At 32.2% G+C, this 25,793-nt stretch overlaps 2 protein-coding genes across 2 annotated transcripts in view; one reads left to right on the top strand and one right to left on the bottom strand.

Moving 5' to 3' along the window:
- Window positions 1–1,569: 1,569 nt before the first annotated feature.
- Window positions 1,570–10,040, bottom strand: LOC140435106 (FAST kinase domain-containing protein 4). Its single transcript, XM_072523814.1, has 8 exons — window positions 9,566–10,040; window positions 8,808–9,038; window positions 7,770–8,037; window positions 6,584–6,714; window positions 6,122–6,266; window positions 5,465–5,704; window positions 3,115–3,190; window positions 1,570–1,904 (listed from the first exon to the last, which is right to left on the bottom strand). Exons 1-8 carry the CDS (start codon window positions 9,908–9,910, stop codon window positions 1,703–1,705), a joined length of 1,638 nt encoding a protein of 545 aa, XP_072379915.1. The 5' UTR covers window positions 9,911–10,040; the 3' UTR covers window positions 1,570–1,702.
- A 147-nt stretch (window positions 10,041–10,187) lies between these two features.
- Pex11c (peroxisomal biogenesis factor 11c) overlaps window positions 10,188–25,793 on the top strand; it is a 35,107-nt gene continuing 19,501 nt past the window's right edge. Inside the window, exons 1-2 of the mRNA XM_072523813.1 lie at window positions 10,188–10,373; window positions 10,436–10,612. Coding sequence (XP_072379914.1) covers window positions 10,311–10,373; window positions 10,436–10,612 — 240 coding nt within the window. The 5' untranslated portion in view covers window positions 10,188–10,310. The remainder of the gene's footprint in view (window positions 10,374–10,435; window positions 10,613–25,793) is intronic.

The raw sequence follows: 25,793 nt of genomic DNA, 5'->3' as shown, positions 1-25,793 counted from the left end.
CTTACTAGACCGAGTGAGAACTGTGAGCGGAACATACGGACTAGACCTTAATATTAAGAAAACTAAATTCATGGTTGTCAGCCGTGCAAATTTAGATCCCGGGGCACCAATGGCAGATAGCGAAGAGATCGAGAGAATCGACAGATTCACTTATCTCGGAACTATCCTTAACTCACAATGGTACTACGCTCAAGAGATTAGATCCAGAATTGAAATCGCACGGTCTACATTTATCAAGTTGAGATCCTTGCTGTGCTGCAGTGATCTCAGTTTGGAAACCAAGATGAGGATAGTGAGAATCAACGTTGAGGTCCTACAGCGGATGACAAAAGAAAAATAAGTGCTTAATTTAGTGAAACAACGTAAGGTTGAGTACCTCGGCCACGTGATGCTGAACGAAGAAAAATAAATTCTTCAACTCGTTATGCAGGGAAAAAGTATTTGACAGGAGAGGACCGGGACGCCGTAGTATCTCATGGTTGAAAAACCTCCGACAATGGTTTGGGATAACCTCCGCGGAGTTGTTTCGCAGAGCAGTCAACAAAACCATGATCGCCAACATCCGGACCGGATAAGGCACTAAAGAAGAAGAATTACTTCTTTGAGCTAATCATCTTATACCTTCACATTTGCCCATCTTCACAATGACACAATAACGACATCTCTTACTGGCTATGTGTTTTGTTTGTGTGATGTGGTTTCAATATCATAGGAGTGATGACACCAGACAAAGATTTGGGCTATAATTTATAGCAGAAATAAATTATTACAAATAAAAAATTATCTTTACAAACTCTTATGAAAGCAATTATTAATAAAAATGTTTATTCTTATTTTTCCTTTAAAATTTAAACACAAAAGTTACCTTGATTTCACTAAAATTTCTGGGGGTGGAAACTAAACTTCACTGGAATTTATGGGGGTAGAACTGTTTAACATATACGAGAGGATTTCAATAAATATCAAGGAATTTACAAATGCTACAGATTCTGCAAACCGCATCCTCTTACTCATCTGATATGTTGAAACTTCATCGTTATTATTTGGAGCCGCAATACCAAATACAGCTATGTCATTGTGTCAATCTATCAATACTGACATTTATTTTGTTAATCATAGCTTCCTTTGTTAATCACAGTATGACGCCATCTATTAGGTATATTGTGATTTAAAATGACGGAAAACAGAAAAACTGATCTTTGCGTCTTTCCTAACAATAATTTTTTTGAAAATTATCTTTCACACAAACCTTCTTCTGATTATAACAAACACAACAAAAAAAGAATTATCTAATTTGGTGCAGTCGTTTTGAGGTTATGTTCGTACAAACCTTTCGGCAATTCTTATTTATTTATGTAGTTATGACTGTAATAGTCATATAGTCCGTATCCTCCACCTCATTCCTTGAGCCCTTGTCAGGGCGTGGTGACATGTTAAATATTATGGGTTTGCTGCCTCCTTGGCTGCGATCCTGTGCCATATGGACAGCTTCATGTAGAGATTTTCCCACTAAAGTCTTCATTCTTCAAAAATGAATAGTCCGTGTATAATAGTCGTTAAAACAAAAAATAGGTTGAAAAAATGTTCTTTATTTTTTCTCTGTTTACTTTTAACAACTCGAACTTCGAGTTATAACTGAACAGTATAAATAATTAATTAATCAAATTAATTTACAGTTTACTTATTTATACAAAAAAAATTACTATTTTACAGTTTCTTTAAGCTTGGACTCTATGTATTGTACTCGATTCACTAATTTATCTCTTGCTCGAAATTCCGTAAAAGGTATGGTTAATAGTTTATAACCTTGTGCTTCTAATAGTCTTATGGCAAAATTATTTACTCCAGTTGGCTCTACTTTTCCCCTGCACATGTCGTGGTAGTCAAACGCCAATATTGCCAACCTAAAATAATAAAAAAATAATAATAATTTTGGTTTTCCAGAAATATGATATAAAAATACATATTTAAAAAGTTTATTTATTACCAAAAATAGTGAAATATGTATAATTTTTGTTAAATGCCAAAAAAATGGACAAGGCACTTAAAAACAAATCAGGTTTCTTCAGCAGAGACGCATTTTGCTAGGCAGTAAAAAATTTTTAATAGTTTTTTTGGTAACTTGATGTATTCTCTGGATTGATGAATTACTAAATAAATCGCGTCGTCTATGTTGCTGAATAAAATCACTTTTGACAATTATTAATGATTTTTCAACAATAACGTTCCTAACGAGATACTGAAATACTCATCTCCAATATGACGCATCCCAATGGCTAATAGGGAACGTTCTATGAGTATACAGGGTGTCCAGAAACTCTCCTGAGAAACGAAAACTGGAGATTCCTCAGATAACTTTAAGGCGATTTAACCAAATCACCTATTCCGAAAATGCTTCCAATGGAGCTAGAGTTCTTTAAAGATGGCGCCTTGTAAGTAGTTTTTTCTAATACCCCGAACCCTTTTATTTAGAAAAACGAAAACTGGTACTATTATTTATCCTTCATCGTTAAATCGATTCCATTAACTGCGAAGTTCTAGTACCGTTGTGGGATAAGATGAGATGTGTGCTGGATCGTTACTACGCTTCCCGATCTCGAGACATCATCACACCCCCATGCCTGACAAATGGGGAGATGCTTTGTCTATTCGATGCCCAGAAGAGGACTCAAAAATGAATTATTTTTTTGTATTAACATTTTCTTTATTTCATTTTTTGTAAATTTTTGTAAATTCATTATTAATTTTCAAGCCATTCACTACGACACCATATTATGGTATTTTTTATCGCTATAGAATTTTATTCTTATATCTCTTAATTATTTAACAACAAAAACCTAATAGTAAAGAAATATTTGCACATTACGAAAGCCCAGAGGACAGAAAACAATTTATTTAATTGTTTAGTTCTTCGCCACCAAAGCAGGTTGCATCTCTGTGCTCGAACTACTGAAAGTGGGAATATTTTGGAGATATTAGTTGGACTTTTCTGTTTGAATGTGAATCAGCTCGAACGGCTGACGAGGTAGAGATACCGAAATAACAATTATATCGTTCTATTCGTTCTATCGTTCTAAATTTCAACTACATTTTGAAATTAATAAGAAAACTTACCTCGTAGCATCTTTATTTATTTTAGCTTGTTCTAAGGGCAAAGGACTGCATTTCTTGTCTAATACACATTCTGCATCTGAAATATAAATATAAAAATGAACACTTTTACAGGTCAAAATAGAGAATTTGAAATCAGTTATTGAAACATGAATCTCAGAATTTTTCAATTGTTACCATAGATCTAACAAATATAAGCAGAGTTTGAAAACGCTACACTATATAATGAACGACCCACTTTTTAGAAATGATAGATAATAAATGCCCTAATAGTTCAATGTGTTTTTATTACTTAATTACAAACTACATAATAGTGGAGGTGTACTTTATGACCTTGCGTGCTTACAGTGATCCACATGAGTAAAAAGATACTGAAAAACATGTTTATGGTAATTGGTCAATAATCTTTTTTAAGAACATCACAAATTTATGGTAAATTTATTACTTGCGTAAATCTAAAAATGAAGGAAGAAGAAAACCAATACTTTAAAATAACAAGAATAAAAAGAATAAATCTGGCAAAAAGACGAGAGGGATTTATTTTCAATCCCGAGCTTCTGCATAACTCACTCCGAGGAGATCTAATAAGGTTAAAATACGTGTAAGCGGATGGCAGGAGCCCTGCATTAAAATTAAATCTCAAATGTCTTTCTGCTTTATTTACTTATCATGTTCGTGAGTTTTAGAAAGTAATTAGGGAAGGATATTTGTCGTGGTGGATCGGCAGGTGTGGAATGCAAATTGTAGATCTTTGTTAACCCTTAATTCATCAATCTGTCTGCTTTGTATAATGTAGAAAGCGCAGTAGACAAATATCTGAATTTTAGTTTTGCCAAGTAAGAAATTATCGGATTTCTACTGCCATTAGAATAAGTCTGGTTTCGATCACATATGAAATACTAAGGGATGTTTTACGGCCAATCTTTGAAGAGAAAGTTATTTGCCTGATTCCTGTTTTCAGATATTGAACTTCCTTCTTAGGGTGCCTGTCCGTTTTTTGCTATACGGAATAGCTGTGTTAAGGTCTTTCTATATCATGCTCTCAGATTAGCAAGCCAGGATATTCCTCGTCCTGGGTCCTTTTTCCTTCAATTTTATCATGCACAATGCATTGGAGCCGCTCATATCTGCCTTGATGTCTCATTATATGTCCCAAGTACTGCAGCATACGGTCCTTCACGATGTTGACCAAATCCGCGGTTGTGTCCATCCTCCGTAGTACTTCTTCATTGGTGACTTTGTCTGTCCATGATATCTTCAGGATCCTTCTGTATAACCATAGCTCAAAATCCTGAAGTTTTGATAGAGTTTCCGCCTTCAATGTCCACGTTTCTACTCCGTACAGAGGCACTGAGTACATGTAACATTTAAGGAGCCTTATTTTTATTTCTAGGGTGAGATCATGGCTCTTGAACACAGAGCTCATAGTCAAGAATGCACTTTTTGCCTTTCAGATGCGACATTTAATCTCTTGGGTATTGTTCCACGACTCACTGATTATGGTTCCCAAGTAGTTGTACTGTGAGACACGTTCAATTCTCATTTGCTTCAAATACATATTTGCTCAGTTAGGTTTTCCTTGTTGATGATCATTAGCTTGGTTTTGCTGGTGTTTATATCCAGTCCATATGTTCTACTTGTTTCCGTTATTTTATTCATTAAGTTTTGCAGCCCTTCTATGGTATTGGAAAACACTATTCTATCATCTGCATACCGCAGGGTCAACATGAATGGTGACAACATCAAACTCAAACACATTCAGACTCAAACAATGAGGAGAAACATTTTATGGCAAATTACAACAAGCAGTAGATCAAATTAGAGGGAAGATAATAACATTGGGTGATTTTAACGATCAAATAATCAAAAACGAGAATTTTAAAATCGAAAATCGAGAATTGATGATAAACTTCTGAACAAATAACGAAGCAAGTGTAAGAAAAATCGTTAGAATATAACAAACCAGCATATCTATGTTTCGTAGACCTTAAGAAGGCATTTGACAGGGTCAAATTAAAGTACATTATCCACTTATTGTATGAAAACGAGAGTTTACCTGTGCTAAACACTACGTCACATTCCCAAACTTAAATTTGTGTGGTACTCTATCAAAGACTTTTTTTTCGAAATCTAATGACGACATAAGCGGCAGAAACACGTCACAGAGAGAATAAAAATCAAGCTAGAGATGAAAACCTTTAGAAAAATTGATGGTAATGTACATTGAAAAACAGAAATAGGCAAAATGGGTTCAAAGTATGCTAAATAGAGAGAAACTTAATAAATGGTAGGTATATAATTAGAGATATAGGTTTGATGGCTGATTAGATAGATATACTTTCAAAATACTTACCAATGCAGAATCCATATTCTGTATTTACCCTGGTTCGGATAAGTTGATCTGACTGAATCAAATTTTTTAAAGTATCCAGTATAGACGTCACCATTTCTGTTTTGTCCTTTGCCTGTGGCACATCCAATTTCTTTAGTTCTGAATCTGACGATAATCTCGGCCCATCGTAATTATTTAACAAATACTGTGCAGCACCATCGATATTTAATAATTTCAATTTTGTGGAAAAGCTCAACGGCTCTATAAAATAAACTATTTTAAAAAAGCCTTTCATTTAATAATATTTATTTATAGTATTGAAATTTATGGTTTGGTTACGTTAGATTCATAGACATATAATACAAATAGACTAACTGCTGTCATACAATCGGGTTCCCCCAGTGCGATAGAGAAAACTGACGCAAAGCAGTCCCTGCATCTCTTTCTAATGTGCCGGGTTTATGGTACCTTTTTGGCCATTTAGGTATCCGCTTCCTCATAATCTATGAGGAAGCGAATTTTAAATATAAAATAAAATACATTCATTTAAAAAAAACATATCTTTGATGCGGTACAGTGTTGTGGAAAACCCTGTATATTTTTAACTAATTTTAAAATGTGAATTTAACAAAAGCTAATACATTTTTAATTGATTATTATTTTAACAAGCGAACTTACCTTCTAACTGATCTAAAAATGACTTATCTAAAACACTGGAAACGTGACTGCTGTTGGCTTTATTTAGTAGAGTTAACGACCAAACAATATCTAACCAAACAAGTGGTTTGCCTGCTTCAGACAATGTCAATTGTGGTAACAGAACCTGGAATTTAGTTAAGACTTTATATAATTTACATAGTATGAAAATTATATATTTAAATTGTGTTGCATTACTTTTTGCCCAACGCCAATTGCCAACCCTTAACACAAGTTTTCATAATGTTCAAATACGAAAATACTGCTAAAAAGTCTGCCAGATCGATGGAATAATGTCTATAGTTGTATGTTCTTTTTATAAGCTACAAAAAGAACCAAGTTCCATTTCAAAAACAACATTATATCTGACTTCTATGATTTACGACAGTATATATGTAAGTTCTAATTTTATAAAACAAAAGAAATAAAATATAAAACTCATACCTTAAATAAATTTTCTGAATTATTTGGTTTGTAGTTCACAACAGCTAACGTCATTAGTAAACTAAAGACATCTTGGGGTCTACAAATTGATTGATTACCAAGTATCCATTCACTAAGAATATCCAACAGCGCTATAAAATAAGAAAAAAATATATTTTTTGCATGTAATTATAGCATATAAGAGAAAATAAGTATAGCATTATAGAAAATAAGTACTTGGGCATTACACTGCGCGTCACGAAAAAAGGCCACCTAGAATTTTGTAAAAATCTTTCAATAACTTTAAGTTTATACAATTTCTTCTATTGTAACTAAATTCCCACAATGCAGAAACACTTTTAGCGTCTTTTAGGCACCGACAAACGGTGCCGACAGGTCAATTAAGGGTAATAATTTGCAGAATTGATATCCGTTTTACGACTTCGGATAATGCACATGTTGTTTGTACCTTATTTTTCTTGGAATATGGCTCTTCAGTTTTTCAAAAACCTTTCACTAGTATACAGTTGTTCGAAGAGTAAACTTGTGCAATTTTTAAATTTAAAACTATGACTGAGAGATTTGTTAGATCTGTTCAAATTGTTACTTTGATTAATAATGGAATGAGTCAAAGAGAAGTGGCCAGACAGCTTGGAGTCAGTCGTTGTATGGTCCAAAAAATTTACCAACGATTTGTAGAGACTGGATCTCACGAACGACGACCAGGATCAGGCCCGAGAAAAATCACGACGGCCAGAGAAGACCGTTCTTTACAATGCACTTATTTGCAAAATCGGTTCTTTACGGCTAGATCAATCCAAAACCGTTTTCAAAATGCTCACGGGTGGACTTTAAGCACTTCTACCACGAGAAGAAGGTTGAGGGAATTTGGTCTAAGGGCTCGCCGTCCAGAAACAGGACCTTTGTTAACAGCAGCACATCGACAACGCTGACTATAGTTTGCTAGAGACCACGAGCATTGGACAATAGAAGATTGGAAAAATGTTTTGTTTAGTGATGAGTCCAGGATGGTTCTTTATGGCTCAGAAGATCGCATCAGAACATACAGAAGACTCGAGGAACGATATGCTGCTTGTGTTCGACGAGTTCGTGTTGCTTTTGGAGGAGGTTTGGTAATGTTTTGGGCAGGCATTTCATTCGAGGGCCATACTGATCTCGTATTTATTATTACAGAAAAGAAACTTACCTGGATTTTTATACTTAAGAAGGCCTATACTTGTCAAAATAGAACCTACTACTGAACTCTTCTTAATGTGTTTCTCTAGTTCAACTGTAATATCACCTGCCACTCTTGACAACAAATTATCATCAAGGAAATTTAGAGTAGCCATTGAAAATAATAAATCACTGCATTGTTTCAAATTCAATTGATCAGTACTTCTAGTTATATTATATGATAAAGATCTTAACAGTAATGTAGACCTTCTTTTCTTTAGTGATAATGTTGACATAACCTGAAAATAAATAAATCAAATTGAAATAATCTTATATAATGTACATCTAGAAGCTTCCTAAACATCGACAAGATTTTTGTACTGACAACATTTTTCTACAGGAAAAAATCTGGATATGATAGATCTCTGGACTTTGGTGGCTATTCTATATAAGCTCATCTTCCGATTCACTTCCTGGGAAAGCAATTATTTAAAAATATGTCACATGTGTAATGTGAAGGGGCTCCATCTTGTAAAAACCAGATATTGTCATTAGGTAAATTTGGATTATTGGCATTTAGAAACAACTGGTGAAAGTTATTTTCCAAAAAAAGCTATATAAAGTTCTACTGTTAGATTTTCTCCTAAGAAAAAATGGCCAATGATTCTAACATTGATTATCCCTGCCAATACATTCACTTTCTGAGGATTTTTAGCTTTCAAATGTTGTCCATCTAAGAAAAAGCTAGTCTGATAACATTTTGTCACAATCTTCTTTATCATTTTGTACAACAATGAATTAGGAGGCACATTTGAGTCTGAATGGATATTTAGCTGTTTTTAATATTGTACAGGTTTGGTAAGATCTAATAACTATGTCACACAGTCTGTCTGGATGACACCAATCAGTTAACATGATTATTTAAAAGTAATCATTAAACATTTAAAAAATCTTTTAAATTATAACTATTTGTGGATTAACTATTAGACATTAGAAGGAAAAATTTAGGGATTTAACCTGATAGTACAAAAGATTTATCAATGTAAAACAAAATAGTTTTTATACTTACTTTTACCATCTGAGGAAGGGTAATATTTGCAACCATTTTAGCAGCTTCATCATCAGCTGTGACACTTAGGACTGTTGACAAATCTTCACTGCGTGAATTTGTCTTTAAATTCTTTAGCGGTGCATTTGATTTTGTTAGAATGTGGCATAATTTAATGAACCTTGGGTCATTTTCAAACTCTGATATATTTACTTTGCCCGTAGATGACCATTCAGATAGTATTGAAACAACCTATAACAATTAAGTAAGGTTTAATTGCATTACAAACTAATAAAAGGATTGTAATTATGCAATTGTGGAAAAATGGTATGGGCAGAACTAATGACCATACTAAATGTGATAAATAATAAAACAGATTTGATTCTGACAAATGTAAAATCTGCTTTTACAGTACTAATGGTGGTATTTAAATAAAGGTAGAGTTTGAAGCTTTATAAAAAAGAAAATATTAACATATTATCCATATCACAACCTGTAATACAAAAATATCATAATTATATATTATCATATATAGCAGTATGATATAGTCTATAACACAAAAAAAAACAAATAATAATATATATATATATATATATATATATATATATATATATATATATATATATATATATATATATATATATATATATATATATATATATATATATATATATATGTAGGTAATGTAAAACAACCATATAAATAAGTGAAGTGATCAAATGTACTGGTGAAGATTAGTGGAAAAATCAAAATTTAACATAGCTAAACTGTCTACTCACTTTAAGAGCATGACGTCTAGATACTCCTGTACCTTCTGACACAGACAGTAATTCTTCAATAGTGGTAGCTTTTGAGAGTTTACCATCTGTTTTTGGTGTTTTAATTGATGAACTAACTTCCTCAGAATTTAATGATGCAAATGCTGCTGCAACCATTGACATATGAGGCTGAGGTACCCTAACGAGCCTTTTACGATTTCCTGTCTTTTCAGTAACATCTTCACTTTCTGTATTCGTTTTCTTTAATTGAGGCGATGAGGAGGAGGCAAAATTAAATCTTATAAATGGCAACAGTCCATTACTTCTGCTACAACTCTTTTGAATTAGGTGCGTTAACTTAAACATTTTGTCCAGAGAGAATATTTGTTTATATGAATGTTAAATTACATTTTATTTTGGATATTTTTAATATTTTTTTGGTTCTATACGTAACCACACTTTTTAGTGACAGAGAAGAGAACTGAAGAGAAGATAGGCTACAAGCTACAAGAAGTTGACAATCGACAGATGTTCTGTACCACAGTACAAGTAAATCTCAAACATAATATAATATGTACACAGCCAGGTCAGGGAATATAACATATGATATAACTGTAAACATCTATAGTAACAGACAGTAACATTGCTGGTTAGGGTGAAGTGAAGGTTATATTTTATTTTCATTTAAATACTTTATAAATTATTTACATGAACAAACCTTTCACTAAGCTAGCTGCATAATCATGATAAGTTTCAACCGTAAATCATGTGGACCAACGTATTGAATGAGATATGTGAACTTCTTGAAACTTATAAAGGCAGAGATAAGGTAAAGTATTAAAATAAACTATTTGGTGAATGTAGTGGCTTTTATTATTATTGAAATTTTAGATTTTAAGGACATTAAGCTATGTGACAAAACTAATTGGTGGAGTTCAGAAAAATGAGGCTTTGGCCAAGAAATTTTTTATCTTTAGTTCCCAAATGTCTGGAGCTAGAGCTACCCTTCGACTACTTGATGATCTGCCAATGATACAGTATAATCTTCAGTATGGAACTGGAAAAAATGTAAGTCATTGCTTATAATTGTGTGTTGTTTTATAGAGAGTTATCTAACTTTTTCATTGCCAGGAATTTTCCTATAATAAATACAATCAATGCAGACTTTTTAGCTTTCCTTCTCTGTACCAGAAAGTAGTACCCTATAATACCTTTATTCATATAAAAAATAAAGATTGTCTGCCACAGCTAAATAAATATAAGTTTATATTAGTTTCCCTCCAATATAACCAGTGGCGGCTTTTGGGGGTAGGCAGGATAGGCCGGGCCTACCCAATAATTTTAAGAGCTTTAAAATTGAAAAACACATATTCAAAAATTATGTTAATGCATGTAAATAACTTTTAAATGTACTAAATCACTCAATACATTGCGTCCGTTAAAACAACTATGTTATTATATTCCCACAGAAAACATCGAATCGTATTCACGCATTTTAAATATCATTAATAGGCCCGATAGGAACTGGCCGACCCAGCTCACATAAGATCCCCGTACAATAAGCGTTTGAAGTTAAGCAGCTTGCCGGACAACGATTTATATTGTCGTGTTTATGCTCGCTGGTTAGGCACCAGACGATCGGGCCTACGTCGACCATCGTTGTCACTTGTAACGTAATTATCGAATTGTAATATAAATTATCTTTTAAATTATGATAAAAAAATATGTAACATAATCTATAATTGTAACATATTTTTAAACAAACAACACAATTGCAAACAAGTGCACGGTTGCCCAAATAAATTAAAAAAAAAATCGTAAAATTCGAGAAAGAAAAGATTCTTATTCTCACACAAAAAAAATGTATTGCACACACTGGCGGCTACAGAATTTTTTTTGGGGAGGTCATGGATCTTGAGGGTGATTACTTTTCTCTGATGCAAGGTCACTTTTAGTCTTACCACCAATAGGATAAGTTGGTTTCCAAATATTTTTAATGGGGGGGGGGGGGGGATCATGACCCCGTGACCCCTCCCTCGCTGATTACACATAGCTTTATGTAATTTGCTGGCTTGGCCTACGAAAAATTTTACCACACCAGCCGCCACTGAATATAACATAAAACAGAGTGGGAAATTTTCTAAAATAAAATATTCAGCATTGTTCTGAAAATATTTGGGTTTTAACCATCCAGCAAAAAGACAAAAGAGGGAATCTAATCGTTATGAAAAGGAGACCAAAATTCATAAAAGTGGCCTCTTAATATGGAGGACATATCTGGGAATGCAAAGGCTCCAAATTTAAAGTAGCTATAAAATATTTTTCAGAATGAGTCTTAGACGAGAAAGTTTTAGTTAAATAATAACGATAATAGTCTAAAATGTGACACAATTGTTAAAAAACTTCAATATAAATAAGCTTTCACCTGGCAGTTGGGACAAACAATAACATAACCCTTTTTTTTTCTTTAACTTTCATCTGGCAGTTGGGACAAACAATAACATAACCCAACTAAATTTGATTTCTTAAACAAGGAAAGTGACTCTCTTTCCTTGTTTAATGTGGCCTCTCAAAATAGCACTTCAGGTCTAACAATATTTTTGCCCCCACTACCTTTACATTCCCTCTTCTGTCTTTTTGCTTGATGGTTTTACCTAAAATTTTTAAACATACCAATTTATTTTAATTCTTGTTTTAAATTCATCTTTTCATTCTTCTTAAAATAATTTTAATCAACAAATGATATAAAAGTATGTAATCTCTACAGGCTCTTTACAATTTCCAAAAAGGAGAGGGTCAATTTATAAGCCTTCAACTTTCTTAGAAAGGATTTAAATTTCCAAGTGGCAGAATGTGTTTTGCAGATTCTGTGAATCATTTTAGTTAAGGTTAACAGGTTGTGTTTGTAAAGTCCTGTGATTATAACACATAGAATTGTTACTTCTATAATAAAAAGCAATATTAATAAGTAAACTTGTGTAGTAAAAATGTCACAAACATCTAATTTTACTCATGTGAAATTAACTGTGCCAATGAAAACTTTAGTGTTGAATCTACATGATGCTCTTGTACATTAACATTTTACAAGTAGTGTTCAGAGTATAGTTTCTAAGTGTTCAGGTATGACCGGAGTTAGAGAAGCAACAACAAACAGTTTATAGACTTTTAAAGCAATCAAAGTGTGGAAGTATTACGGAAGCACCTAAAACATCAACAGGGAGAAAACCCATTCATATAGACAATACTGTGAAACAATTGATTAGCAGAACATTTTATTTACAGAAAAAATTCCTACTTTGGATAAACTTTTAGTAGATATTAATGAAGACGAATCTTAGCCAAACATTAAAACAGATAAATTATTGTGAAAAACTTTACACAAATTAGTTTATGAGAATAACAATGGAAAATCTGCGCTCATAGACAAAGAAGAAATTATCTGTTGAAGGAGGCAATTTTTAAGGAAAATTCAAAAAATGAGAAGGCAAAAATATTTTTTATATAGATGAAACATGGATAAATGAAGGGAATTTTGTAAAAAAAGTTTGGCAAGATAAACTGTTTACAAATGCTAGTCAGGCATTTATAGAAGGTTTGTCTACAGGCTTAAAATTTCCAAATGGTGAAAGTCACTGTTTAATTATCACTCATATTGGAGGAGATAAAGGATTTGTTGATGGAGGCTTGTTAGATTTTTTTTTCAAATTCTACGAACAACTACCATGAAGAAATGACTGCTGATGTTTTTGAGGAATATTTCAGTCAAATGATAGATTTATTACTGACCAATTCTGTAATAGTCAGGCACATTGCCAGTTACCATTCAAGATTAAATGAACCTTTACTTAACCTTAAATGGAAAAGGCAAGAACTCTTGGATTGACTAATAACCAAAGAAATAGTAGTGCCAGGTGATGGAAAGGGTAAACTTTGTTGCCAAACTATCCACATTTAAGAGAGGCGTATTTGAACACCTAATTGCTTCAAAATATTTATTAAGGACCACTGAAGCAATAAAACAATTAAAATGTATTTTTCCTTCGATTTATTTACACAATAGACTTAAGGGCTGGTTCAAACATTGACAATCATCGCAATTCTGATAGTTACATAAAGAGTTATACAAATATTAGCTTTACAGTGAGTGCGGGGAGGCAGTAACAGATATACATGAAATGATAAAATTGAGAGAGACCAACTATATACGTTTTAACACAAAACACTGAAAACACCGGCTCACGATAGCGCATACGCGGCTTACGTACTTTTCGGGATCACACACCAGGGAAGATTTACACAAAAAGGTGTTACTGCAGCTATGCAAACAATATTCACTAAAATTTAAGAAGTCTAGTGTAGATGAAATAGCAAAAGAACATGGAGTTAAAGGTTTTGCTTTTACCACATTATCACTTTGAACTTAACCCCATAGAACTAATCTGGGCTCAAATGAAGGGATATGTCGTGAGAAATAATACAACATTTAAACTTCAAGATGTTTGTCAACTATTATCTGACTTCGTATCAAAAATTTTATCTGGCATAGCAGAGAAAGAAACATTCTGGAAACTTGATATGTTAATAGAGAAAACAATAGAACCAATTATTATTTCTGTGGGAAATGAAGAAACTGATGATGATGATGATGCCTCCTTATCAGGAGAAGACAACTTATGTATTTAGGTATGTAATTGTATATTTATATTACTAATTATAAGTTTATATGATGTTAGTACCCGAAATCTATTTATTATTAAATTGTGAGGAAATGTCCTAAACCAATATTTAGTATTTTTATAAAAATTAATGTGGATATGTAATATTGACATTTTAGTTTTTTATATTAAAGTAATTTTATGTTCTTGATCTCTGAGGAGTTCGGTTATTGCTTGATCCTTTAGGATTTGTTTATTTGCATTTTATGATGTATTGTTTTTGAGGTTTGTAGTGGTGGTCATATTAAAGTTGAGTGAAAATTCAGATAAGAAGGTATCAATTATTATGTTTTTTCTGCATTGACCTTGTATTCAGATCTTTGCTATAAAATTTGAGCTATCAATTATTTTCAAATGTACTATAGAATTTCAAAATGTTCCAATTGAAAACATAGTTGGTGATCCAGAAAATTTTTTAAATGAAAAGTTCATGTTATTCTCCTATTCTTTAACTTTCTATTCTAAATATTTCAAAAAATATCATATTTTTCACAAAAACTAGAGGGGAGACTGTATGCGTTGACATTTCCATATATTAGTCCATAAGATAGTCCATAACCTAAATAACAACAATGTAACCGAACTTAGAGCAGGAGACAAATTCACTGAAAATATTCTAACACCGGGAGGAATTAGACAAGGCGACAGTTTAAGCCCCTTCTTGTTTACCTACTCACGGGCAAAATTATAAACAAAGTAACATCTCTCAATCTCGGATACAGAATGGGCAACAAGAGAATTGGTATGGTGTGGCTTTCAAATAAGCCGCCAACTAAATATGACCATTTCTACCAACAAAACTAAATGTATGACAATAGCAAAAGGTGTAAGGGTCAGGTGTAAGTTAGTGGTTGAAAACAACTCCATAGAACAGGTGGTGAACAAATGTTAAAGAGCAGTGCAAAATTCAAGATATTGTAAGATGGGGAAGGCAACGTAAATGCCTTGAAGGCAACAGTCATGTAAGACGAATGGATGAGAATAGACTCACAAAAATTGCCCTAGAAAATAACCCTCCCGATTCAAGACCTCCAGGAAGACCACCTAAAAGATGGAGGGATAGTTGGCAATCTACTTCCCAGGAAATTAACCAGAGGCAGCTTCAGAATTAAACAGATCGAAAGATCTCCATGAAGTAGAAGAAGAAGAAGACATTTCCTACCAAAATATGCTTGTGAAATTGATAAAACAAAATTTTCCAGTGCACAAAAGTGACATTTTTGAAAAAAAAAAACAAAATAAATTTAAAAAATTCCCTTACAGGAAATTGGAAAACTATTTCTGAGAAATTTTGTTTTGGAAATAATTTCTGAGAAAGTTATTTCCAAAACGGAGCAAAGAAAAGTTAAAAAATTTCAAACTTTGATGGATGGAAAATTTTCTGTAATATAAATCAAAATTTTTTTTATGAATAGAAGAGCAAACAAACTTTCAAACTAATTTTGAAAAATTAATATCAGTTAATTAGCGTAGGACTTTTTCAAAATTATTGTTAATAAGTATGATTATGAACAAATAGGATATATTACTATTCCTATATTAGAATAATAGGAGTTTTCATTCAATAAAATTCAAAATCTAAAAGATAAAATTTTATAGAAAAAATGAATATTTTTAATTTTTAAATCTATACTTGGTTATATAACTCTTTAATAAAAAAAAATTAACATTATTTACGATCTTTAATGGGAATTAACCAAAATTTCAATCCAAAATTCGTTTATTTTAACATACCGATTTCCACTTTCAATTTTGAGAACAATATCTTAAGTGGAAATCGAAACATCAAAATAAACATATTTTAAATTGAAATTGTGTCAATTTTCATTAAAAATTACATTAAATTGTAAATTTTTTGATTGTACAAATTTTAACAAAAAATACGATTTTTATAGTCCCATTAAAATTATTAGATCATTAATACTAATTGTTATAAACATTTGATATTGTTATGGACATATTTATATTTTTTTAATAACAAGACCCCAATTAAAAATAAAACATCAAAATCAGTTGATTACAATCCGAGATATTGAAAATTTTTGAGCACTCTGATATTTGAGCACTTATAAAATAACTCCAAATTAGTGCTCTATATAATTATTTTCGTAAAAATACAAATTCAAAGAGGACAACGCTCCTAAATGTAGTTCTTTATGGCCGTTTTTGAATTGAATTAAAAAAGAAGTGTAATTTTTTTAATAAAACCATCTTGGTATACTGAATTATATCACTTCCGTACCTATGCTTACCAAATGATTCTGTATATATTGGCTCTTTTCTCAACTTAACATTTACCCAGGACTATAACCGCATCTCCCTTTTGCATGTTTTCACATTCTACTTGTAGTTGGTCATAGAATTGATTGGTTACTAGTTCGTCTACAAACTTCACGTTTATGAGTTAATCAGTGTTTGTATTTACATAAATTTGTGCAGCTTTTACAAGTAAATAGATATTCGGATAATTCGAAAAACAAAATCTTACGTATGCCTCTGAGATAATACGGAAGCACTACACTATGAAACAAAATCAGCTCTTTACTTTTTCCACAGAATTTTTTAAAATTAGTACAAAATACAACGCTTCTATTCACCCCCGTATAATGCCATCTAAGCAAAAATTGTTTGTTACCAGAATAACAACAAACTATGTCAATACATATTCCTACAAACTGATGCAAGAATTTTGAAAATCGGAATACAAATAAAAAAGTTATAAATTGTCAAACGTATTCAAACATTTTTAGTGGCGGAATTTTATGCCGGGGAGTGTATATGCCGCAGTTGCAGGGGAAATGCCAGAGATAAAGAATTCCGTACCACGCCCTGTAAACCTCCAATAGGATGTAAAATTATTTTGACATTTAAATATGAATATTTCAAATCATGCCTAATCATTATCGGAACATGTATTCGAGAGATCGTCTAAACAACCCTGAAAAATCTATTTCCCTATCTTATATTTTAAAATGTGTGATGTAAAATGTCCAAATTAAGATAATGAATACTCCAGAATCCCGAGACACCTATAGAAGAATATGAAATGAAACAAAGCAGTTGGTAAGAAGAAAAAAAAAATGAATAGTGGGAACAGTTTACAAAAAGGATAGAAAGCGACAGTATACAAAAACAAATATGGAGATTGATAAGAAACCAACGGAAAGAAATGACAGAATTGAATACTCCAGAATCCCGAGACACCTATAGAAGAATATGAAATGAAACAAAGCAGTTGGTAAGAAGAAAAAAAATGAACAGTGGGAACAGTTTACAAAAAGGATGGAAAGCGACAGTATACAAAAACAAATATGGAGATTGATAAGAAACCAACGGAAAGAAATGGCAGAATTGAAGGAATACAATAATATTCCAGCAAACGAATAGGAAAGATACCTTGACGGAACTGTTTAAAGGAAAGGAAAATAATAATCAACACAATAACGTACCTGTATTAAGACACGAAATAGAAATCAGTTTTCAAGAAGTAGAAATAGCCATAAATTCAGTCAAAAATAGAAAGTCACCAGGATCAGACGGAATAACCAACGAGCTTCTAAAACCCGGAGGAGAAAGTTTAACCCTAGAGATGACAAAACTTATACAAAAACTAATTTTGCACTGCAAGATACCAGACGCATGGAGAAACAGCATAATGATATCAATGCTCAAGAAAGAAGATAAAGAAGACCCCAACAATTATAGAGGTCTAAATCTACTGAACACCGCACTTAAGCCTACCACAAAAGTCCTAACCAACAAAATCAATAAACTAACAACTTTACCAGATTAACAACGAGGATTCAGATCCGGAAGATCCTACGTAGACGCCGTATTTGTACTAAGACAAATCACAGAAAAGGCCATCGAGTACAATAAACCAGCATATCTATGTTTTATTGACCTGGCTTTCAATCGCATCCAAGTCGAAGACGTCTTACACCTACTGTATAAAAGAAACATACCAATCAATATTATACAAACCATCGAAAGCATCTACTTCCATAATCAAGTGCAAGCAAAGATAAATGTAAAACTAACACAGTGTATACCAGTACAAAGCGGAGTCAGACAGGGTGACTCGGTAAGCCGACTTCTCTTTAATATAATAATGGACGAAATAATACAAGCAGTAAGTAAAGGTCATGGCTACAGAATGGGGAACAAAGAAATCCAAATATTATGTTATACAGAGGACGCTGCATTAATCGCCGAGACAGAAGACGAGCTTCAAAGATTAACACACATCTTCAATACAACAGCCAAGAAATACAATATGATAATATCAGCAGAAAAAACCAAATGTATGACAACATCAAAATACCCACTCTTCTTCTTCTCATTGCGCCGTCTCCTTTCGAAGGTTGGCGATCCAAATGGCAATTGTAGTTTTGGAAACTGCTGCGCGAAAGATCTCTGCGGATGAGCGGTCGAACCATCTACTCAGGTCTTTCAGCCACGAGTTCTGGCGTCTTCCTACTGATCTTTTGCCCTGTACTTTTCCTTCCAGTATAACTTGAAGTAATTCATATCTTTCGCCTCTCAGCACATGACCCAAGTATTGCATTTTCCTCTCTATATACCCACTACTACTGTAAAATCGAAAGTTATGGGAAAATTATAAAACAGGAAGCAAGGTTTAGATCTCTGGGAATATATATAACTAGTTACGGAGATGTTGAAGAAGAAGTACGACAACAAAGCTTAAAAGCAAGTAAAGCGGCGGGATCTCTTAATAACACAATCTCGAAGAACAAACACCTAAGACAAAACACAAAAACAAGAATCTATAAAGCAGCAATTAGACCTATATTAACATACACGGCGGAGAAAAGACCTGACACATCTAAAACGAAACGATTACTAGAAACAATAGAGATGAAAATACTCCGACGAATATCAGGGAACGATATTCACGAGAGCATGAGATAAGTCACCAAATGGACGAATAAGTATTGGGAACCAAGAAAATGATGGTGCGATAATTTAAACAATTTAGGAGCCTAATATTGACGAAGAAACAAGCTTTAAAGCCTACATACAAGAAGGAAGAAGAAGATAATGATACATTTGGTGTCTTTATTGTAAATGAATATGATTAATAGATCACATGTTGATTATTTTGATAACATATTTTAAAGCATAAATGTAACAAGTTCTTTTTCTAATTTGTGTAAAATTAATCTATACTGAACTGAAATATTTTTGGTATTAAAACCAGTCATGTATTCAATGTAATAAATTTGTATTAAGTTTCCTTTCTACTTTAAGCGCCTATATTAGAAAGTAGACAAATACTTATTGGTTTGCCACACCCCTGTTAGCCTTGCATTACATTGATAAAATCTAATAATAACAAACGAGTTAACCCTGCATTTGGAATAAAAATAATTGTAGTTTTCTGAAGTAATAACTTTATAATTTTGTGTGGTTTGTAAAAATAGTCAGTATATCGAACTGATTTTAATTTAGTAAACTAATAAAATATAATATAATAAAATGATAAAAAGTATTTTTTTGAAATACCAATTGTAACACGTTCAGCTTCGTCTCTTTTTTTAAGTGAAAACAGTGGGCCACTGAGATGTATTTGTGTAAACTAATTAATTTTTAAGGTACACTTTAAAAAGTCATTTATAATAAATATGGGTACAAAAAAAATTAATTTGGTCACAAAAAAAAACTCACCGCGTGAGTCGCGTTGGTGGCCACAGGGCAGAAAATGTGTCGGTTGAACTTAAAAAAAAAATAATAATCTGATTGAGAAGAGATATAATTATGAACCTAGATAACTAACATAAGTAATTATTAAATGGCAAAAACATCAAGAAAACAAATTAATTATCTAATTTTCAATTTCTTCATGAAAACGTCTAAAACAATTTTCTAAGCACAATCCCGGATGTTCAGGGCACTCCGCACAATGAAACAATGAGTCCTTTCTTTCTTTTTTAGTTTGCCAGCAATATTTACACCGTCGTCGTTTTGTAATACCATTAGCTGATTTAGGGCAATGGGATGGCAAATGAAACGTCAAATTTTTCTTGACTTGAGGGATTTTTGGGTTTGGTCCCAAAAGACTATCAATCACCGACAATCGAAAGTCATACAATGACATTTTTGTATTAGAATTATTATAGAAATAGTATGCGTTGATTAGCATAATTTGAAAAATATGTATGCCTATTTTTTTGTACCACCTCATAGTTTTGTGTTCGCAACTATAATAATTTAACATCTGGTCGCCTAAGTCAATACCACCTTTATTTTTGTTATATTCAGCGACTAAACGGGGCTTTTCTTTATCAATTCCTTTCCTAGATATTGTTGGAACCATTTCATGACCAAATTCTGAAGAGATCATTAAAATATCTCGCTGATCTTTCCATTTACACACACATATCCCTTTATTATTGTAAGCACTCACCAGTTCATTTTGTTTTAATTTTTGAGAAACAACTTCGTGTGGATTTTCCGCTCTTCCTGTTCTCAATGTTCCTGTAAGATAAGTTTTAACCGAAAGTAGTTTTTACACAATGGAACACTATTATAAAAATTATCCATATATAAGGAATGACCAACATTTAGTTTCGAATCCATCAAATTTAGCACTACTTTTTCCGTATGATTACGTCCTCCAACTACAGGGTCACTAGCTCCACTATAAACTAATATGCGTTGAATCATCCCGGTACATTCTGCCAAAGTGTACAGTTTGACACCATATTTGTATCATTTGCCCTTGAGAAATTGACGAAAACTAAGTCTTCCTCTCCATAAAATCATAGATTCATCCAGGGCTAATTTTCTTTCTGGATAATAAAGATTCTCCATTTTATTATTAAAAAAATCTAATAATGGAGATATCTTGGCAAGTCTGGACTGGTTATTGTCACTATTATTGTTAAAATGTAAGGCACGCAAAATTAACATAAAACGATTTCGGCTCATGTATTGTCCAAACACTGGAATACTAAATAAATGATTTTTCTTCCAATAATCATTCATACGATTAATTTTTATGGTTCCCATATGAAACAACAAACCAAGAAAAATTTTAAATTCTACAGTTATATCCTTCCAAGCTGCAATTCTACTTTTCTCAGATTTACTTAGAGAAAGAGTATCAACGGCATATAAATTGCTATTTTGAATAATCAGGTCATAGAATAATTCACATGCCAATAAATTGAAGTAATCAATAGGATTGCTGCCACCCACATTAATTTTCAATCCTGGTATAGCTGTAAATGGTAGCACTGTAGGATGTTGAACCTCTGAAGACCATTCAATAATATTTTGAGACTCATCATCACCATCATCATCTTCAGATTCTTCTTGTAAATTAGGATCGTCTGTCCGATCATCTTGATCACAATATAAATCTTCATCACTTGCGTCACTAGCGTCATGTGAATCTTCTAATATGTGTAATAATTCATCATCTGAGATTGGCTGAGAAGTTTCCCACCTACCTTGTTTAGAAGTCGAAGGTTGGCAATATTCATCACTTATTTTAAAAATAATTTAAAATTGAAGTATTTAGCAAAACACGTGCAATGACTAACAGTAAAACCAAAAAACATCTAACACCGAAGGCGTAGAAAATATTACTGAATGCATAGCAAAATAAACCGACGGGATTAGATTATGATAATACAACAAATTATTGCAAATGCAATATAATCTAAATACATCTGGTGATTCTTTCAAAGCTTACCGATGCTTTTACTTTTATTACTTTACAACCCTTTATTACAGCTAATTTTGTCGTTTTCGAGCACGTTTAGCTTGAATATTTAAAAAGTAAGCAATGAAATTGAGGGTTTCATATTTTATCATCCAATTTATCAATGGGACAGAAGATATTTGTTTTAATTTTTGAAAAATGCGCCTAGATAACATTCATACATTGTCATATACTCAGAATAAAGTTTAACATCAAAATTCGAAAACCAAACACAAACTCCAGTATATGCCAGTGTTTCGAAGCGGCCAGCAGATATTTGTTGTAATTCGTGAAAAATCCGTTGAGATAACGTTCATATATTGTCATATAGTCAAAGACCGCGTGACTCGCGTTGGTGGCCTTTGAGGCTATATTCACTGAACGCGACAGTCGCGTTGTCGGACTTGAACTTGAAATGTTAAAATTTACTTTTTTAATAACATGTATTCTCACTCGCCCTTCTGATGGAAACATTTGTTTTCTACTAATTTGCAGTTTAATTTCAGCTATTAATCACCAGTTATACTCATTTAATTACTGGAAAACATAGCTTTGGAGTAGCAAAACTTTTCTTTTTGTTTTAAGGTCATGGCTGCGAAATTATTTCCACATTATCTAAAAAGATGATCTTGCTTTTTCTATTCTACATCTGATCTCCAAAGAATGGTCACAATTGGCATTTATCGTTGTAATTAAATAATGTATCTTCTTTTTAAATGATTTCGTTATTAACAAATGGGGTTCAATTTCTTTGTTTATTTACATACATTTTGTCTTTTTTGTATTGAAACATAGTCCATATTTCCTACCATTTATGTTACTTTGTGTATTAGCCTTCAGAGATTTTCGTAACTATCAGATAATATCACATATCATCCACATATCCGATATGATTCAATTACATATCTTCTTTTGCATATTTCAAATGTCTCATATTTGTTGCCAAAACTCAAAATTGAAATTTCATGCTATAGGTTTTTAAGATTAGGCTCTAACAATGGAAATTCCACTACGACCGGTCAATAAAAATGATAATTTTTATTAATTTTAATGAGAAACGTAAAAAATAGCAAAAATCGCGGAACGTTTATCTATTTAATAGCTTTATAGAAAATGACTTCATTTGCGGCAAAAAGCAATGCATATGAAAGCTATGCTCATTACTTTTAAAACTCATTTTGTTTTTTGTCGATACGACACTCTGATCAAAAGATATCGAATTTTTACCATCGAGTTGATACAAATTTTATTAAAAAAATTGATTTTACGCACGTAACTGACATTCAAAATCACCGGTCGCTTCAAGCGTTGCTTCTGAGAGAACGGTTCATTCTGCAGAAAAAGTGCCAACTAACATTTTTGTTCCAAATGATGTCAGCTACATTTCGTGTTTTAAACATTTTTTTCTACGACGTATAGATCCTTAGGATTTTAGGGGGAGCTCGGGGTAAAAGAGGAAAACTTTTTGCATCTTTTTGGTGTCCCAAAATTGACATTCCCAACAAAATTTAGCTTGTTCATATGGTTTCTGGAGTAAAAAAATGGTTTTCAATACGTTTAAAAAAAATAGTTTCAATAAAACAGTTAAAAGCGGACATTAAGAAGAAAATTGAAGACTTTGATATTAAACTATTTGAACACAGCAATAAATTAAATTAATTTGATTCTATTACAATAACAGAATTTACCGACAGTATTGTCAATAAAGCCGCTGACCGCATATCTCGTTCCAAAAAATTTTTGGTTAGAGGCGTCCCTGATGAAAGCAACTCAGTTGCTTTCATCAGGTCCTCGTACTTAGACACGACGTCTCAGGACCAGCAACTTCACGTAAAGTCATACGTCGCCAGGTTACCAAATCCACTGGTAACTTTAACATCTTAGAATTTATCACAATATAATGTAAACCAAATTTTAAAACACAATTCTTAACGGGTTTTTACCCACATATTTAGTGGCTCAATACATGTATACCCACCTAGTGCACTGATGATGGAACATGGATTCCGAAAACGTTTTGATATGATATAGCCCGATTGGGTTTTTAAATTATATACCTTTTATAAAGGATTTTTAATAAAAATTTTTGTTATATATGGTATACAGTCAAACTACAGGAACTTAGATTCCTTGTGGATATTTATTTATTGTTTCAGAATTTTTGTATAATGTACTTAATTGTAACTTTATAATTGGTATTAGTTTTAAAAGGATATATTTCTTTGTTTTTTGGGCCTAACAGAAGCTCACTCCTCTGCCCTTATTTGTTATATAATAATAATATTAATTAAAACAGTGGCGATATGTAGCGTCACTATATATTTAAAGTTATCCCACTCTTCGAATATTTTAAAAAAATGTTAATGGTTCAATAACTTCATCCATAAATTTAATTGTCGCACCAGCATATTAAATTATAAATAATAATAACTAATTACCATTTTAATAATTTTAAAATAAGTTTGTTGACGTTTCAATTTTCACTTCGGAAATAATAATAACTACTTAAATTAAATTAAATAGTTTTTTCATAACAATTATTATGAGTTTAAAGGCACATTTTATGGTTATTATAAAACTACTTTAGAATCAAACAATTAAAGTGTTTTTAGTGATGAAATATCCACTTAATTCAAAGAATTTTTTTGGCAATTTGTGTTTAAAAATAACTTGGACTTTAAACAATGGGAGAATAATTTAACTTTTCAATGATGGTATATTTGTACATTATTTAATTTGTTTTTCTCATACTATTTCGTAGATTCTGCAGTATTCTATAAAAATAATTAGTAAAAAAAAACTAAATTTAATGTTTTTTCTTTAATATCGGAAATTGCTCAAATACAGTGGTCAAATAAAAATAAAATAATATGTGATTTATCTATTATATACTGTTATATTTATGATGAATTACGTCCGACTCATGTTCGAACAAACTCCTATAAGGCGTTATAGCCCCTTTGTGGTATTAGTCTAGCTAGGTTAAGGGGGGTTTCGGGCCGATTGAAGTTCATGAATTTTACAACTGATTTTTCTGTATTTTGACCTGCTGAATCCGAATTTTCAACATGATAATCGAATTTTTTGGGCAAGAATTTGTTATTAACAATTTAATTGTTTAAATGCTATAACAAATAAACTAATAAAGATATACATTTTTTTCAAATTTTGTTTTGTTTCTTTACTAACAACAAACGAAACAAACTTTGAAAAATCAAAATCGGTCCATTAGAAGCCGAGATATTGGAAATTTATTATTAAAAAAATAACAAATTATGGATTATATCAGTCATTTTTGCTTATAACTTTGCTTTTGCTCAACGTAAAAAAATTTAAAGCACCTCATTTTAAAGCTATGGTTATAAGCTATAAAATGAATTTTGAAAAATAAAATTTTTTCAATTTTTGACGAATTTATCTAAGTTTAAAGTATACAATTTAGGTGTAAAAAACAATCGAGTTCGATGAGCCAGATCTCAAATATCGGGTTCGGAACGCGTCGTAAAGAAATGGATGACGCAGCATGGACTTAAACTCGCGGCAGAGAAAACCGAAGCCTTCATTTTGAAGGAGAAAATTAACAGGTAAAGTGTGGAACTACAATGTGCGGGGGCGTGTCTAGCACCCAAAAAACACTTCAAGTACCTGGGAGTAACGTTGCACCAGAATGTAAAATGGGGGAAGCACGTGCGGAAGTTGCCCGGAAGGCTGCGAATAGTGCGGCTGCATTGGGAAGGATGATGCCCAACATTGAGGGACCCAAACCCGACAACAGTCTTCTTCTTCTTCCTTTGCCCTATCCGTT

The sequence above is a fragment of the Diabrotica undecimpunctata genome, chromosome 2, assembly GCF_040954645.1.
Source record: "Diabrotica undecimpunctata isolate CICGRU chromosome 2, icDiaUnde3, whole genome shotgun sequence".
In the NCBI taxonomy this organism is placed as follows: domain Eukaryota; kingdom Metazoa; phylum Arthropoda; class Insecta; order Coleoptera; family Chrysomelidae; genus Diabrotica; species Diabrotica undecimpunctata.
This window is presented reverse-complemented; position numbering and strand designations above follow the sequence as displayed.

Bases quoted from the DNA above. Each gene is read 5' to 3' on its own strand.
- LOC140435106 (XM_072523814.1), bottom strand. From the start codon at position 9,910: ATGTTTAAGTTAACGCACCTAATTCAAAAGAGTTGTAGCAGAAGTAAT. The intron at 6,267-6,583 runs GTATGAGTTTTA...ACTAAATTCCAG, and splicing joins ATTCAGAAAATTTATTTAAG to GTTCTGTTACCACAATTGAC. The intron at 3,191-5,464 runs GTAAGTATTTTG...TTTATATTTCAG, and splicing joins AGAATATGGATTCTGCATTG to ATGCAGAATGTGTATTAGAC.